We start from the raw sequence: 17,828 nt of genomic DNA on the forward strand, positions 1-17,828 counted from the left end.
TTTCATTAGATACTCCATCCAAACAAATGTTGAGGTGATATCCCTGGTATGTATATATTTATTTCTTTATAAACTACATGCGTAGTGCTATATATTTGGCACACTATAAGTCATGCCTACAAAGATAGGCATTTTGAAAAGATGAGATCGAAATTAAACAATATTCTTAAATATAATATTTTATTTTACTATCAATAAAACATTTCTTTGCCTTCACAGAAAAAAGAATGTTAGTGACAGAAATATAATTGAGTATGTTTGTTTTTATAAAATTTGGTTTGGTACCATGGAGTAAAGTGATATGAAGTTCTGGTTACAAGTTTAAGTTATTTCAATATTTGGTATTAATGGTTCTCACATCTAAAGAAGAAAATCCTGCAAAAAATTAGCTCTTTTGTCTTGGCCGCCAATGTGCCATCCAGACTGAGGAAGACCCGGAAACTTTGGGGCCCAGGAGCCACAGCCATGGCTGCATCAGCAGCACAATGAGCATTGGGAGGCGGAGGCAATGCTGCTGGCACACACACATCATCACAGAATCAACTTTGACCAATCTCACCCAGGTTCCTTTGGGAATGCTGGTATGAGGATTATGTCTTCAAGAGGAACCAGAGCTTCTGCCCAACTGTCAACCTTGATAAACTGTGGACCTTGGTCAGGGAGCAGACACAGGTAAATGCTGCCAAAACCAAAACCAAACAACAGGACTGGTGCTGCTCCTATCATTGACATGGTGCAATGGGGCTACTACAAAGTTCTGGGGAAGGGAGAACTCCCAAAGCAGTCTGCATCGTGAAGGCCAATTCTTCAGCAGGAGCACTGAGGAGAAGATTAAGGCTGTTGGGGAGGCCTGTGTCCTGGTAGCTTGAAGCCACACAGAGGGAAGTTCATCAAATGCCCACAAGTGCTTTTCAAAAAAAGAAAGGATTATGGAGTTAATTGAAGAGTTAGCATCATACAAAATCAGAGTACTAATTTTTCAGTACACCCACCAATTATTTTAAAAAAAATTTAAGTAGCAAATATCCATTTTCCCAAATGTCAACAATTGTTCTTGCAAAGTTTTTGCATTTTCATATTTTAAACAAATGGGTTCAAAAGATTTAAAAATAGGACAGATAGTTTTTAGAAGATTTAATAATCTTTTCAGAAGATTTAAAAATAGGACAGATAGTTTTTAGAAATATAATAAGTGTTTTGATGGAAGATTTTTAAAGCTGACATATATAATTTTTGGCAACAAAATCCCATAAGGATGGAAATATGTCCAAACATCTATTGTCAAAATGCCTTACATTAGAGGTGTTTCTTTCAAAATACATATTTTCTCAGTCATTGTTAAGTGTTCCCTTCCCCTTAAAATGACAAATGTGTTTGTTTTATTTTGTGTATTATTTCCATACAATCTCTTAGAGAACAGTTTTGCAGATTCTTTAAAAAGTTAAATATACACCTATCATATGACCCAGCCATTCTACTCCTAGTTACTCACTCAAGAGAAATAAAAGTATATGTTCATATAAACTCTTGTACATAAAAGTAGTTTCATTTGTGTTGGACAAATATTTAAAACAATCTAAATATCCATACAAATTAATTAAGGGTAGTCCTCAGGCAGGGTAGCATATGCCTACACTATTCATCACTAACTACATTGCCTGTCCATACAGGCTGCCCTCCAGCTAGGAAGTAGCAGAGTTCTGTTGTGTGGCCTATCCAGCACACACACACAGACATGTACGAATGTGCACATAAAAGATAACTTACCATCCAGAGAAAGTACTCACTTCCTTGTGGCTCACCCAGCACTTAACTTCTCTATGATGAACCTAAACGTCTTAAACCAATGGAGTTGTGTCACTGTGCTTTTGTTTTCAGACGAAAATAAACATTTGATCATCAGACTCAAGTTATTGGCCCCAGGACGACACTAGTTCAAATCAGAATCATAATACTAGCTGTAAGTGGACTCCAGGGGAATCTTAACTCCTGGCTGCTGTTACCAAGCTAGCTAATCCCCAGGTACCCTGGGAGTCACAAAATATCCTATCCAACCACTTCTTTTTTTTTTATTTTAAAAATATGGAACGCTTCACAAATTTGCATGTTATCCTTGTGCAGGGGCCATGCTAATCTTCTCTGTATCATTCCAATTTTAGTATATGTGCTGCCAAAGCGAGCACCCAACCACTTCTTTTTAAAAAAAAAAAATATATATATATATATATATATATATATATATATATATATATATATATACATATTGATTTTTTACAGAGAGGAGGGGAGAGGAATAGAGAGTTAGAAACATCGATGAGAGAGAAACATCAATCAGCTGCCTCCTGCACACCTCCTACTGGGGATGTGCCCAAAACCAAGGTACATGCCCTTGGCCTGAATCAAACCTGGGGCCCTTCAGTCCGCAGGCCAATGCTCTATCCACTGAGACAAACCGGTTAAGGCCAACCACTTCCTAAATAGAACTAAAGTTCAGGGTCAAACTGCCCTCTTGTGGTAAAACACTGATATCTGTTTGGTCTCAGAAGCCACAACCAGCGGCATCAGTGCCTTAAGGGAGTTTTCCCACCACTATCTGAGGCCTTCCTTGGGCAACCAGGGGGGAAAAGATAACCTTAAAGAAGCAGGGGCGAGGATGAGGAGCAGGGGCACAGCAGCGAGCAGATCATCTTTGAAGTTCTAGTTACTGTTGAACTGTTCAGAAGGAATACAAGGGAGAGTGCGGGTTAGTCCTGTGGAGGAAGATCTCCCAGCAATATCTACAATGGGTACTAGCCAGCCAGTTCTGCTAAATTCAAAAGGATAAAACAATATCTGATGCTGCTTACAAATGTGCTGCCTTATGCCTTATAGAAACTGTGATTTTAAACATAGTTTGCATTGAATATTAAGTTTTATTAAACGCATACCTCCCAGTTCAAGAAAAAGAATAATATTATACTACCTCAAAAGGCCCTCGGTGCTCTTCCCTGATGGCATTCCTTTCTCCCCACCAGAGGAAATCACTACCCTGAAATTTGTCTGTGGAATCTCCCTGCTTTTCTTTAAGTTATATAAACATGTATGTATAGGCCTGCCCCATATGCAGCCCTGGTGGAGAATATATGGAAGCCCAGGGACCACATAGCCAAATGTATAAAATGTATCAAGCTAGCATGTTAATGGGTTTTTTTTAAGTATGCTTTGTCCTCCTGTCTTGAAAAGTGAGCCTTCCTAAAGATGTGGAAGGCCAGTCAAATATTCCTGATTACCAAAGAGGTTGAGCATTTTTGCATCTTTATTGACAATTCCTCTACTGTGGAATGATTAAGTATTTTGTGATTTTTCTTTTATTTTTTAAATTGCATTATTGTTTTTCTTTTTTATTGAATTTATTAGGGTACCACTGGTTAAATAGTTAGTTTTCAGGTGCACAATCCCACAACACTGTACACTGTATTGTGTGTTCACCACTCCAAAGTCAAGTCCCCATCCATTACCATTTATCCCCACTATACCCTTCACCTCCACCCACCTGCCCCCCTCTCCACCACAATCACCTCACTGTTGTCCATGAGTGGTTTTTTTTCTTTTTTGTTCAATCCCTCTGCCCTCCCCCAGCCACCCAACACCCCCACTCATGTGATTTTTCTAATGGATTGTCTTTTCCTTATTGATTCATCGGAGAGTTTTACATGTCCAGATAGTAACCCTTTGTCCAATTGCAAGCATTGCAAATGCCTGCTCCCAGGTTGAGCTTGCATTTCCACTCTTTTGGAGTACTTTAAAATTTTACTGATTTCAGAGAGGAAGGGAGAGGGAGAAACATCAATGATGAGAGAGAATCATAGATTGGTGGCCTTCTGCACGCCCCCTACTGGGGATCAAGCCTGCAACCGGAGCATGTGCCCTTCACCAGAATCAAACCCTGGACCCTTCAGTCTGCAGGTTGCTGCTCTATCCACTGAGCAAACCAGCCAGGGCTAAATTTTAATTCAGTTGAGTCTATTAACTTTTTTAAAATTAGTATGTGTAAAAGTTTGAAACCATGTCTAACACATATTGTTTATTGTAACTTATTTTCCTTTATGATGTGAACTTTTTGCATCTATTTAATGGACAGAGACTTGACTTGGAATAGTGAACACTCAATACAGCATACATATGATATGTTGTGGAATTGTGCACCTGCAACCTGTATAATTTTAACACGTGTCACCACAATAGATTTAAAAAATACATAAAATTAAAAAATATTTTCCTACCCCAAAGTCATATTTTCCTGTCTTCAAAAACATTTTTTACATTTGCCCTTTACATATAAGTTTTTAATCTACCCGGCATGGATTTTGTGTGTGTGTGTGTGTGTGTGTAATGGCTTTATTGAGATAAAATTCATCCTTTTAAAGTACACAATTCAGTGTTTTAGTATATTCACAGTTGTTCACCCCCATCTTATTCCAGAACATTTTTATTCCCCCCCCAAAAGAAACTCCACAGGCGTTGACTTTAATAATGGCATGTATATAACCAATAACCAATGTCCCAGCACCAATTTTATTCTAGTCCAAGCTCAATGATTTGCAACAGCATCTGTCACAAATCAAGTTTTTCTATCTCTACAATTTCTGTTAGATCTCTATTCTCTTCCATTGGTCTATTTGTTTATTCCTGTACTGATATGTGCTATCTTAATTACTATTAAAGGCGAGCTCTATCATTCTATCTTTCCTCAGAAGTATCTTGGTTTCTATCAAAACTTAGTACTTCTGTATAAATTTTAGAAATAACTTGCCAATTTCCATAGAAATCCCATTTGGGCCCTAACTGGTTTGGCTCAGTGGATGGAGTGTCGGCCTGCAGACTGAAGGGTCCCAGGTTCGATTCTGGTCAAGGGCATGTACCTTGGTTGTGGGCACATGCCCAGTAGGGAGTGTGCAGGAGGCAGCTGATGGATGTTTCTCTCTCATCGATGTTTCTAACTCTCTATCCCTCTCCCTTCCTCTCTGTAAAAAATCAATAAAATATATATATTTTCCAAAAGAAATCCTATTTGGAAACTTAGTTAAAATTATGTTAAATCTATGCACCTATTGAGGAAAATTGACACATTTTAAAATATTGACTCTTCTTTCCATAAAATGGCTATAACTTGCTAATAATTTTTGCATGTTCATGAGTGAAATTGTCATCTTTATTTTTGTACTGTCAGATTTTGATAATGAGTTTTATCTGTTTTGTGTAAAATTGGAATTTTTTCTGAAAGTTTAGTAAAACTACTAAACTGATCTAGGTTTGGCACTTTATTTGGGGAGAAGAATTTTCACTATTGGTTGAATTTCCTTAAAGGTGAAAGAAGGATCATGATTTACATATATTCTTGATCCTATTTGCTCTTTCTAGAAATACCTATATCCTTTTGACCAAAATTTTCAAATATTGGGAAGAAGTTTATTTTAAAATCAATGCATATGACATTTTAATTCTTCATATTGTTTATTTATGCCATCTTTCTTTTATGCTTGATCAAGCTTGTCTAAGTGGTCAATTTTATTACTCATTTTGAATCCCCAACTTCAGGCTTTCCTAATTCTCTCACAGTAAGGTTTTCTTCTTAATTTCTTCTGTTAGCTTTATTATTTCCTTCCTTCCTTCTTTCTTTCAGTTGAAATTTTAAATTTTCAGCTTCATTTTTTCTAATGTAAACAAGAAAATACTTGCATTGTCTGCTATGCTGTGTTAGCGCAATGCCAGAAGTTTCTATATAGTTTGTTTTCATTAAGTTCCAAATTATACCCATTATGATTTCCCTTTGATCTCTGAATTGTTCTAAAGTGTTGCGTTTGTAATATTCACCTTTATTAATTTTATCCTGGATGTGCACACAAGATGTTCTGAATCAGAGATCGATTTCCTATTACTTCCCAGTAAATTCCTCTGCCCTTTTGGTCCAGCCTTAGCCCTGTGGCTATGTGATGTGTCATGGGATTTTTTTCCTATACAGGTGAGGAAAGTATCAAGTGAAAACAAATCCAGATGTAGGTATGAGAAGACTATTAGAGAAATTACTGCAATCGGGAGAAAGGAACTATTGAAATAGGGGCAGGAAGACTATAGCAATAGAAAGAGTGCTCTGATCATAAGATTTGCAAGCATCTCAGATCTCAAAGATGAAGTGGAAAGAGACTTTTCTTAAATCCTTACCCAAGGATATGTTTTTCATTAATTCCAGAGAGAGAGGGAGGGAGAGGGAGAATATTACCAAGAGAGAGAAACATCAGTTGGTTGTATCCCATAAGCTCCCCAACTGGGAACCAACCTGTGACCCTTTGGTGCACAAGACAACACTCTCACCAGCAGAACCATACCAGCCAGGGTGGGCTATTTTTAAATAGGAAGAAGTAAACAAGGCTAGAAAAATCTGGGTGTGAAGATGAGCAGATGACCTAATGGGACAACTGATCAGGGAATGTCTTTTTATTTGTGGTCAATTTTCAGGAGGGGTCATGAAGGGGGAACTATTCCACATTCCAGTACAAGGGTCTATGGGGAAGAAGCCTAAAGTTTGGCCAAGTTAGAGGACATTTTATCTAAACTGGTCTATGGGACAGATAAATTATTTATGAGACCAAGAGTGGGAATTGGAGGGTCTGGGTCTGTAAACAAAGGGGTAATGCACAGATATTTCAGTCACAGAGGGAAAAGTAGTTGTTTGCCATACAGTAGGTTGGAAGGTTTAACTGTCTTAGTTTTGCAGGAACACAGGGTTCAAGTGAGTTGTCAGTGGCCAGGCACCCCATAGGCAATGGACAGGGAGATGGGTAGGGGATTGTTTTACATCACACTACTACCTCTCAACATTACATCCTGAGTGGGAATGTCCTCGCTGCCATTTGTGTGGGGGAGAATTACAATTGTACAGGATGTCTATCCCAATAATATAGTCACAGTAGAAGCCATGGCCACAGTGCATCAGAAAAGCCTCAAGGGCCTGGCCAAAATGTTATATTTATCTCCCTCCCTCCCTCATCACTTTGCCCAGATCTCGAGTTCAACTCAGGTGCCCCTTCTCCCCATTGGACCAAGTATAATAGCAACTTAGGTACCTACATCCAACAAAGCCATAAAGGTTTGCACCCCTGGTTTCCCTGAGGGCTCCACGAAGTTCCAACAGGGTCTGTGGTCCTTTGGGAAGACAGAGACGATGGCCCCAACTCTAAGATTTCCCTCCTTCAAACCCTTGCAGAACATTTGGTCCTGTCCAAAGGTCCACAGACATCTGGTCTACGCCAAAAGTTCTTTGACATATGGTCGTGTCCAAACTGTCCATGGCGATATTTGGTCCTCGCCAATCCATCTACCTAATGGCATGTGCCATTACTAGCTTCTGAAGCAAGAAAAGCTATTCTTGGCAAAGCAGACACCACACAATTATTGGATCAATAAAACAATGGTTATTTTTAATATATTAATCCTGTAAACCAAAAGTACAAATAACTGTTATGGTCTATTTAAACCCAGGGAACTTTTCTAAGCATGGATGTTTTGGACAGGCCCAAATATCAAGGATCATTCAGCACAGACCAAATATGCTCATGGATGTTCTGAATGATACCAAACATCAAGGGACTGTTGGCCTGGGCCAAATGTCTCTGTGGATCTTTTGGGCAGGACCAAATGTCTATTCACTCTTTTTTTTTAATCCTCACCCAAGGATATTTTCTACTGATTTTATTTATTTTTAAATGGATTTTTGCCGGAAGCCGGTCCATCCTTGCTGCTTGACACAGTCGCTGCAGGGAAGAAACATCTGCACAGCATATGTTCCAAGGGACCTGGCGTATACGGCATACTGTTCTTAATATGTTTGCTCCCTTTCTTGGCGCTATGTGTTTTAACCAAGGTCACCTCTCCGAGAAAGGGTGTTTCCCCAGGCAGGGATTTTTCCCTGAAGTTAGCTAGGGAATAAAACCCCTTAACTAAGTGCCAGGCGGGTAGTTAATCACTTTAACTACAAACAATCATGCTTAAGCTACATAATCTTTACTCCCTGGAATGGAGATAAGAAACACCCTAACCTTTGGAATAGAAATTGATAGGATTAAAATCAACTGGTATAAATACAGATGTAACAAGACAATAAAACACAGAACCTGGCTGGAGATCCTGGCTAGAACCAGGCAAGAGAATCCAACCATGCTGATCAACTGAACACTGCCTCGAGTCCTTCCTTCTTCGCCGACTCCATCCACACCTTTGGGAACCCCTGGACCTGCTGGGGCTGGACCCCAACATATTTTTTTTTAAATATATTTTTATTGATTTCAGAGAGGAAGGGAGAGGGAAAGGGAAACCCCACTGGGAATCGAGCCCACAACCTGGACACTTGCCCCTGACCAGAATCAAACCTGGGACTCTTCAGTCCACAAGCCAACGCTCTATCCACTGAGTCAGACCAGCCGGGGCTAAATATGTTTTTATTGATATAGATACAGTGATGAGGAAGGAACATCAACATTGATTGGCTACCTCTGCATATCCCCCACTGGGGATCAAGCCACCACCCCAGGCACACACCCTGATTGGGAATCAAACCTGTGACCTCCTGGTGTATAGGTCAACACTCAACCACTGAGCCACACTGTCCAGGCTTTTCTACTGATTTTAGAGAAAAGGAGAGGGAGAAAAAACATTGATATGAGAGAGAAACATCAATCAGTTGCCTCCCATACACATCCCAACTGGGGATCGAACCCACAACTGACGTATGTGCCCTGACTGGGAATCAAACCCCCAAACTTTTGGTGTATGGGACCATGCTCTAACCAACTGAGCTACCCAGCCTGTCTACTAATTCTTAAAACAATTTAGATCTGGGTTAAAGGGAAGGGAGAGATAGATGAGGGGATGAAAGATAAGAACATTCAGTTTTTGGTCTTCCCAAAGCTGTTTTCTAGGCAGCGAGATCATCATTGCCTATACATCTATTTTAGCTTTGAGAATCTCCTGATCCAATAAACATGTCTACAAAACTATGGATACAAGAAGCTATCTACACTAATAAAAGAGAAACATGGTAATTGGCGTACCATGGTAATTGACCGCTACCCTTTTCATTGGCTAATCAGCGAGATATGCAAATTAACTGTCAGCCAAGATGGCGGCCGGCAGCCAGGCAGCGTGAAACTAACATGAGGCTTGCTTGCCTCAGTGACAGAGGATCGTTGGAGGAAACCAACGTTCCCCGCCTGCGGCTGCAGGCCTCTGAGTGGGCAGTTTAAGAAACATTGTAACAAATACCGCCGGACTTCAGCCAGCAGATTCGCAACATTGTAAGCAAAGGCCAGAAACCTACTTTCAGCTGTGGAGGCCTAACAGCTGGAGCCAAGCCTCAAGGTAAAGCTGGCCCAGAATTAAAAAGAAAAAAAAGAAAAAAAGGAGCGGTTGGGAACTTCAGTCACTCCCAGCCTGAAAACAGCCCTCAGCCCCTCACCCAGACTGGTCAGGCACCCCAGTGGGGACCCCCACCCTGATCCAGGACACCCTTCAGGGCAAACCAGCGGGCCCCACCCATGCACCAGGCCTCTACCCTATATAGTAAAAGGGTAATATGCCTCCCGGCACCGGGATCAGCGTGACAGGGGGCAGCGCCCAAACCCCCTGATCGCCCTGCGGCTCTGTGTGTGACAGGGGGCGGGGCCCCAACCCCCTGAGCAGCCCTGCTCTGTGCCTGATAGGGGGGAGCTCCCAAACCCCCTCCCCACGGGCCCTGCTCTGTGTGTGACAGGGGGCGGGGCCCCAACCCCCTGAGCAGCCCTGCTCTGTGCCTGATAGGGGGGAGCTCCCCAACCCCCCCTCCACGGGCCCTGCTCTGTGTGTGATGGGGTAGAGCCATAACCTCCCCATCGGCCCTACCCTGAGTGTGAGAGTGGCGGCGCCCCAACCCCCTGATGGGCCCTGCTCTGTGGGTGACGGGGGCAGCGCCCCAACCCCCCGATTAGCCCTGCTCTGTGCGTGACAGGGGGTGGCGCCACAACCTCCCCATCGACCCTGCCTTGAGTGTGACAGGGGACGGTGCCCCAACCCCCCAATTGGCCCTACCCTGAGTGTGACTGAGGGTGGCATCACAACCTCCCAATCTGCCCTGCTCTGTGCATGACGGGGCAGCGCCCCAACTCCCCAATCGGCCCTGCTCTGAGCCCGACCAGGGGCTGCACCTAAGGATTGGGCCTGCGCTCTGCCACCCGGAAGCATGCCTAAGCCAGCAAGTCGTTATCTCCCGAGGGGTCCCAGACTGCGAGAGGGCACAGGCCGGGCTGAGGGACCCCCCTCCCCCCCGAGTGCACAAATTTTTGTGCACCGGGCCTCTAGTTGTATATAACCTTTATGGATTTTGTTCTGTAATACCTGAAACTGGGGGGACAATATCAAATATAAAGCTTCTTTCAGGTAGGGGTAATATTTTAACAGTAGTCAACCTACAGCTTTAGGCTACAAATTTTCCTACTGTCTCTTGGGGCTAATTGTATTGATAGGGTTCGGTATTTTGAAGATTACTTTCTTTTGTGGTTCTTTATCATCTAGAAATCTCATGCCAATGTTTAAAAATAAAGTGCATTTTAAGTGATGTCAGAGAAAAGCCATACATTTTAAATATCTATTAGTATAGACAACATTTAACATAATTTTAAAAGTTAATGATTCTATAAATTACATTAAAGACATTAAAAGTTCCTCTCAGCAGCATTTTTCAAGAACTGTGGCAGAGCTTGATTATGATGGGAATAACAGAGAGACTCTCTGACTATTGTTCTTGCTCTTTCTTAAACTCTGGATAAGTAACGGATTACAGGAAATGTAGCTCAGGATATCCTAAAAAATGCAGCCTCGGGAGACAGAAACAGTTAAATTTTACCTTCAGCTTTCTATGGAGAGAATCAGTAGATTCAAGGATATCCAAGAGCTGGATGAGTAATCATACTTAATAATGCTGACACAAATGTTAGCAATAACAAACTAAAGTGCAATAGAGAAAGTCATATTGAAGTAACTGATGGAGTGGAAGTATGTTCTGGTTAGATTACAATGCAGCAATAAAGGTTGAGAATTTACCAAGATCAGAAGACAGAACCTTCAGATAAATACAAAGAATAAGAATTAATCAATGACTCAGGAAACATACTTCACTGCTGAAATTAAGGGGAAGAATGAAAAGAAGCAGGTGAAAAGTTATAGGAAAAAAGTAGTTCAGAATGAAGAAAAATTTTCACAATAGCATGGGAATTCCATAGAGAAACAAGTACAATCTACTAGAGTGGGCATGAGGTTCTGGAAAAAGAGGAAAGTTTCCATAAAAGTGACCTAATCTCTTGTTCAGCCACACTAATTCTGTTTCTTAAAAGCTACAGAGTTTCAAACGTTCCTTGCTCAAGCTCCAAATTTCTACAATGTGACCTCTAAAGGGGCAGAAGGAAACCAGCCTCAATTGAAATATCCCGTATTCTGCCCTTACCACCTCTCCTCTGGCTTGAGGGATGTTTTTATTTGTAAAAAGACTGTAGAATGATAAAAATAAAGATAGACATTATGTCACAACAGAATTTTATAGCACAGTTGTTTAATTAAATTATAATCATTAGTGCAATAGCTGCCTCAATTTCATTCAGATAATAAAAAATGATATAATGACGGTTTAAAGCTGATTCAATCACAATTTTACAAGCTAATTTATCAAGAGTGAAAATAGAAGACTATTAAAAGTAGCGAAAAAGATAACATTATAGTGCTTAATGTTTCTGTAACTGTTGGCAAGGCCTACATCTAAATCTGATACAGAATTCTTAATGGCATTGAAACAGTTCTTTTCTCAGCCACATGCTATGTATGGGCACTATGAGTCTGGAAGAGACTGGCTGTGGGTACCACTTCTTGTCTTCAGCTGTGACTGCGCAATGTCAGCAAGTGCACTTTGTATCTTTTCTAGAAGCATGTCCCCTCGGTAAACAACATCCTCCAGACATGTAGCAGCCTCGTGGTTTTCTTCTTCTAGCTTATACAAGCTTGCAGCCTTTATAAGACACAAATTTAAAAATCTTTTGAGAAATGAAAAACTTGGAGATTGAGCTGAGAAAGAAAGAAACTGCGGAAGTATCTACTTTTAAATCTGAATGACTATACAGGCATAGTGAGGGAGCTTTCAGTGGCAAAAATTCTAAAATCAGGGAACTATTAAAAGTTTCCCAGCCTAGCCGGTTTGGCTCAGTGGATAGAGCGTTGGCCAGCAGACTAAGAGGTCCCAGGTTCGATTCTGGTCAAAGGCACATGCCTGGGTTGCAGGCTCGATTCCCAGTGGAGGGGGAGGGAGGAGCGGGAAGCAGCCAATCAATGATTCTCTCTCATCATTGATGTTTCTATCTCTCTCTCCCACTCTGAAATCAATAAATATGTATTTTTTTTTTTTAAAAAAAAGTTGCCCTTGTGTGAATTATTTAAAACAATAAATTTTAATTAGAGATCTCTGGATGTCTATATATGACTCCTTCCACACTGCTTTTGGACACTACTATTCTACTCCACATCCAGAATGCCCTCTTCCTCTCATTCTTTGCTAGGTAAAGAGCCAAACTGAGAAAAATAGGAAGAGTCCTTAGAACTCAAAATTGGAAAACTATATATACACCAGAGGCCCAGTGCATAAAATTCGTGCACGGGTAGGGTCCCTAGGCCAGGCCAGTAATCACGGCTGATCTGTGGGGCGATAGTGGGGGCCCCCGCTGGCACCACCTTAGCCAGCCTGGCGCCACCTGCCACTGGTTGCCTCCCTCTGCGGGGCGACCAGGGGGCCCCTGTTGGCACCCACCTTGACTGGCCTGGGGCCTGAGGGCTGGGGGCTGCTCCTGCGTTGACATCTTCCCCCTGGTGGTCAGTGTACATCATGGCGACCGGTTGTTCTCCCATTCGGTCGATTTGCATATTGGGCTTTTATTATATAGGCTATTCAGTGCAGTCTTTAACAGATTACACTAACCCACAATGAATGAAACTCCCACTTTAAAATTCAATCTTAAACTTTAAATATTACAACAAACAGTATTAACACTTTGCGGTCCAATGTTATTTTTGGAACTCAAACAGTCTGGTCCAAATTAATCGATGGGATTGAATGTTGAACTTTTTAATGTTCTTATTGCTCGACGTTGGGCCTGCTCCTACTGCCTGGTCTGTCAAGTCAGCCTCGAGGTTGGACCGAAAAGGGTTAAATCTATCTCCTTTAATTCAAAATTCCCTATTAGCAAAGTACTCAAAGGAAAAGAGATTTTTACCTGTAAAGCAGCTGTAGATTCTTCACTTGGCAAGGAATCTATCAAAACATCAATGTCTTTTGCTGTTCGTGCAATCAGTGCAGCAAAAAGCTGGGCATATTCTAGAAAAAGACACTATTACTTTAGGGTATTAGAGAAACTTAAGTTTTCAGGAACAGAAACTAAACATTAAGTTAATGAAACCAGAAAACTTAATATATAACTTTTCTATACTAGGCTTCTAATGATTAATGTGTAATTTTAACACATCAAACCTAATACATGTTTAAGAATTACCCTTTAATATTAACTCAAATTGGGAATTAACCATAACATAGATCCCTTCTTAGGGCAACTTGATGGTCATTTGAATAAAAAAATCTGTAAGTGGGATGCCTTCTTTATTAAGATCCCAGAAGTGCCCTTGCCAGTTTGGCTCAATGGTTGGAGCACTGGCCCCCCTAGACTGAAGGGTTCAGGGTTCAATTCCAGTCCGAGGGCATGTACCTTGGTTGCAAATATGATCCCGTCTCTGGTTAGGGTGCGTGCAGGAGCAAACCAATTGATGTGTCTCTTGCCCTCCCTTCTACTCTCTCTAAATTCTTCAGGTGAGGATTAACAAAAATACAAACAAACAAAAATAAAGTTGATTTCTAAAAAAAAAAAATCCCAGAAGTAAAATTCAGTTCAATTCCTACAATTTTTCCTCTAAAGGAATAACAATCTGTTATTTGACATAAACAGAACTATGACATGTTATGTCAAATTGATTATAACAAACTAATTTCCTTTATGACATAGCTAACAATATTCTCACACAATATTTTTGAAAGCTACAAATAAGCCACATTTCTCAATAAATCTAATTTTAAAAGATTACAAGTAATATGAGAATCAAACTAAGAGAAGCCAAGAAAACAACTTACCTTCTGTAGGATTCGCTGGCTGATCTTTGTTAATTGCTGTCTGAATATTACTAAAAGAGGCAGGAGGACCACACTGCTGCAACACTCCAATGGCATTACAAAACTGATCTGCAAGCTTGAAGCCAAAGGAAACATGTCAAAGTTAGAAAGGACTTTATTGGTAATGCAACAACAATAAGTTTCTATAATAATGACCTCCGAGCAAGGGAATAAAACAGAAAAAAGTAATTTTGGATAAAATTAGCCAGTTATTAACAGCGATTAAATGTTCTGACCATTCCAAGAAATTATGTTTGGTAGCAATCCACTTGAAAGAGTTAAAAAGAAATACAAAATAATTTTTCTTTTCTTCCCAAGGTAATAAAATGATAAGAGAAATACATGCCAATACTTGTTGCAAGCACAAGTAACAACTTTTTTGGGGTAGGAGTGGAAAAAAGCAAATTTGACTGGCTAATATCTAAGTATAGCTCCAAGGTAAATAAAATAGTATGTGCAACTCATATACAAGTATTGATCCTTTTTTTGAGATCAGCGTAGTTACAAGTCTAAAGAAATAGTGGGAGAAAGATAGTACCTAAATATTTAGAAATGTTTTTCTTCATGACTCGAGTTTTCAAACTCCTGGTGCTCTAAAACTATTCCATAAGCAGTTTTGAAGATCTAGAATACTAATTCTTTACCAGCTCCAAACTTCCTGCCTCCCCACCAACTTCTGTTAATAGTCCTGACCTCTCAAATCTCAATTCCTTATTTCCAATCTGTGAATAAGCATTTCCACTAAATTTTTCTGCCATTATTTGAATGACAGAGCTCAATGTCAATTGTTTCCTTTAACATCTAATATGTATTGAGATTCTCGTAGTCAACCAGTACAACTTCAGGCTCTTACTTTCCTTTCATCTTCAACTCCTGCTAATACTACAAATTTTGCCCTTTTCTCCTATCATCACTGCTGCTATGCAAGTTCAACCAGTTACCTCACATCAGAATTGTTATAATAGCCTCCTTACTGTTTTCTAGTTCACTATTTTATTCTACCCTGCTTAAGCATTTTGAGCTCACCCAGCATGGCCTTCAAGATGAATCTCCAATTCTTCAGGCTGTTTCACAGCTTTCAATAATCCAAATCAACTCTACATCATTTTCTACTGCTTCTTCATCTATACCTAACTAGTGATAAGCTGATTCCTGACTACACTGCTTTTGCTCACATCTTACAAATGTAATGGAGCAGTTGTAAGTGCTCAGAAACTGTACAAACATGGATTCTAATTCTGGTTCTAGTAACTTGGATAGGGTTTTTTTTTATAATTTTAAAATCAGGAACATTCTCACATTACAGCATTGGTATGAGGAATAGAGAAAACACAAAAAAATATTCAACACAGTGGCTATCTGCTCTGTGCTTCAGAAGCTCTCAAGATCTATTTACTCAACAAATATTATCAAAAATCAATTTTATGACATGCACTGCATATGTATAAACATTACAGAGATACAGAGAACTAGACAGTTTCTACCCTTACAGAGTTCTTAGAGTGTAAAACAAATGCTATCCTTGTGGGATTATGAATGAATTTCTGAAATAATGTTAACATTTTTATAAAATTATATAGACATAAAACTCATTAAAAAACAAAAATATTTTAATAATTTTACAAGTAATTACAATTCAGATAAACGCTAAGAAGATTCCCTCTATTTTAGGGAATTTACTCTATATTCCAATTCACTTTGGCACTTACAGCTAAAACACCTGATTCATTGTACCTCCCTAACCACATACTGCTTTTGCATTGTTTAAAATGTCTCTTGAGTATATGACATCTTTCTAATCAGACTGTAAACTCCTTAAGGAGCATCTCTCTGTAAACATGACATGTGCTTATATATACTGTAGGCACTCAATACTAGTAAACCTAGAGGTTTCCCCCCAAAATCCAATAACCAGCATGCCAACCCTGGCCTTAAGGCCATATTAACTTCGTTTTCACTCTCCTTCTGGCTACAAGACAGGTATGAATATGGAACATTTCCCTAAATATCATTTCTATCCAATAGCATCACTCCGACTGGATTTTGTAAAACCTCAAAGGAGTATCTTCCTGAGGGAGGTTGTCTGGCAACCCAGGAAAGTCACCACTAGGTAGAATTTATCTTGGTGAATTCATCAACATTTAGGGGCTGGTCCTCCCGGCCTTGAAAGGTCGTCTTTTATACACACACGGGGTAGATCAGTTTCTCACAAGCAGATGCACTCCTCAAGTGTACAAAAACGGATGCAACAAAACTTTGTAGCAACCTGTGTGAAAACATTGGCAAGGGGCCGGGTACTCAGGTTTTCCAATCAACATATTCTCTCTCTTTTCAAAGGCACCTTACCCGGGACATCAAAGTATAAACAGAATGACAATGAGAAATATAACTATCAATAGAAAACAATTAACTATTAATGGTAATAAGTACACGAATCCTATGGTTTGCAGATATGTTCCACGTGGGCATGTCAGGAGCAACAATCAGAAGGAGGAAAGTAGGGGGGACGGGGGCTACTTACAAGATACGCCCTTCAATAGGAGGTAGGCTTTTGGGGAGAAACTAAACAAGACTTAAATGAATGGAAATATACGAGGATTAGAAAACTCACTACCACTGAAACGTCACTTTCCCCCAAAACTGTTTTATGCTGGGGAGTGGCCAAGACATGGGGCGAGATCCTTGGTCTTTATAGGTGCCAACTGAGAGGAAACAAAACTTCCCACCTCGCCATCACTCCCGCGCCAACACGAAAGCTTTGGCAAAGGATACGCTCGGCCAACGGCCATTGATCCAATCGCCAAAGCACAGGTTCGCCCCCGCGGGTTAAAACTGATTAGAGAGGAAGCGCGGCCGCCACTTCTCCCCGCCTCCCAAACGGGAAGAGATCCTATCCGCATCCCTGACAAAACAGCTGTTCCCGGAGGACAGGACAGGACCGGGAGGTCTGAGAGGCCGGCCACAGAGACGCTCCCTTCCCCGCGGAAAGAGGCCGCGCCGCGCCCTCCGCCGCCCTCCGCCCCGCGGGCAGCCGGCCCCAGCCCCCCCGCCCGGCCGCCTTTTGCAGAAGCCGTTTCGGACCGCCCTCCACTCCCGGGTGTCGCGTCTCGAGCCCCTTTTCCTCCCTCGCTTTACCGAGAAAAGGGGAAGACGGAGACTAATCGAGTGGAATTGCTCACCGAGTTCACGGCGTCCTGCAGCTGCGTGAGCCGGTCCGCCATGTTTCTCTCCTGAGTGAAAAGACGCTGCGGCTGCTGGTACGCGATTGGGCAGCGCTAGGGTGCGTCCTGGCCAATCACAGGGCCGCGTTCTCGGGAGGGGTGGAGTCGAGCACAACTTGACAGGTAGGACTTGGCTAAGGCTTATTACTCACATCACTTAGACCCGTTCCATCAGGGAAAGGCCTCCGCTGCATCTATTTTCAATAACTTGGGGGCTGTCTGGGGCCCTCTGGCTTTGGGAGCTAACATACTCTACTGTTTTCCAGGCTTCTAGGTAGTAAACACTTTACGGAGATTAGGTCCTGCAGTTTTTAGACGTTAATTTTCCCTACCCTCCCACGTAT

The 17,828-nt window shown here is 41.1% G+C and overlaps 1 protein-coding gene and 1 non-coding gene across 4 annotated transcripts; both read right to left on the reverse strand.

The window, feature by feature from the left end:
• Positions 1–307: 307 nt before the first annotated feature.
• On the reverse strand, positions 308–17,525 carry MED21 (mediator complex subunit 21). Of its 3 annotated transcripts, none has more exons than XM_036302090.1 (4): positions 17,443–17,525; positions 14,225–14,339; positions 13,320–13,420; positions 308–907 (listed from the first exon to the last, which is right to left on the reverse strand). In XM_036302090.1, the coding sequence occupies exons 1-4, from the start codon at positions 17,482–17,484 to the stop codon at positions 656–658; spliced, it is 510 nt and encodes a 169-aa protein (XP_036157983.1). In that variant the 5' UTR covers positions 17,485–17,525; the 3' UTR covers positions 308–655. The 3 variants fall into 3 exon arrangements, with proteins under 3 accessions (XP_036157983.1, XP_036157984.1, XP_036157985.1); XM_036302091.1 differs by lacking the exon at positions 308–907 and adding an exon at positions 11,598–12,064; XM_036302092.1 differs by lacking the exon at positions 308–907 and adding an exon at positions 11,598–12,064 and having other exon boundaries at positions 13,320–13,433; positions 17,443–17,465.
• LOC118652190 lies at positions 2,077–2,183 on the reverse strand. The gene has a single exon (XR_004966460.1). It is a non-coding gene; the product is annotated as a U6 spliceosomal RNA (small nuclear RNA).
• Positions 17,526–17,828: the final 303 nt, after the last annotated feature.

This window comes from Myotis myotis, unplaced genomic scaffold, assembly GCF_014108235.1.
Source record: "Myotis myotis isolate mMyoMyo1 unplaced genomic scaffold, mMyoMyo1.p scaffold_m19_p_3, whole genome shotgun sequence".
NCBI classification, from domain to species: Eukaryota; Metazoa; Chordata; class Mammalia; order Chiroptera; family Vespertilionidae; genus Myotis; species Myotis myotis.

Bases quoted from the DNA above. Each gene is read 5' to 3' on its own strand.
- MED21 (XM_036302090.1), bottom strand. From the start codon at position 17,484: ATGGCGGACCGGCTCACGCAGCTGCAGGACGCCGTGAACTCG. The intron at 14,340-17,442 runs GTGAGCAATTCC...TTTGGCTTCAAG, and splicing joins TGCAGGACGCCGTGAACTCG to CTTGCAGATCAGTTTTGTAA. The intron at 13,421-14,224 runs GTAAGTTGTTTT...GTCTTTTTCTAG, and splicing joins GCCAGCGAATCCTACAGAAG to AATATGCCCAGCTTTTTGCT.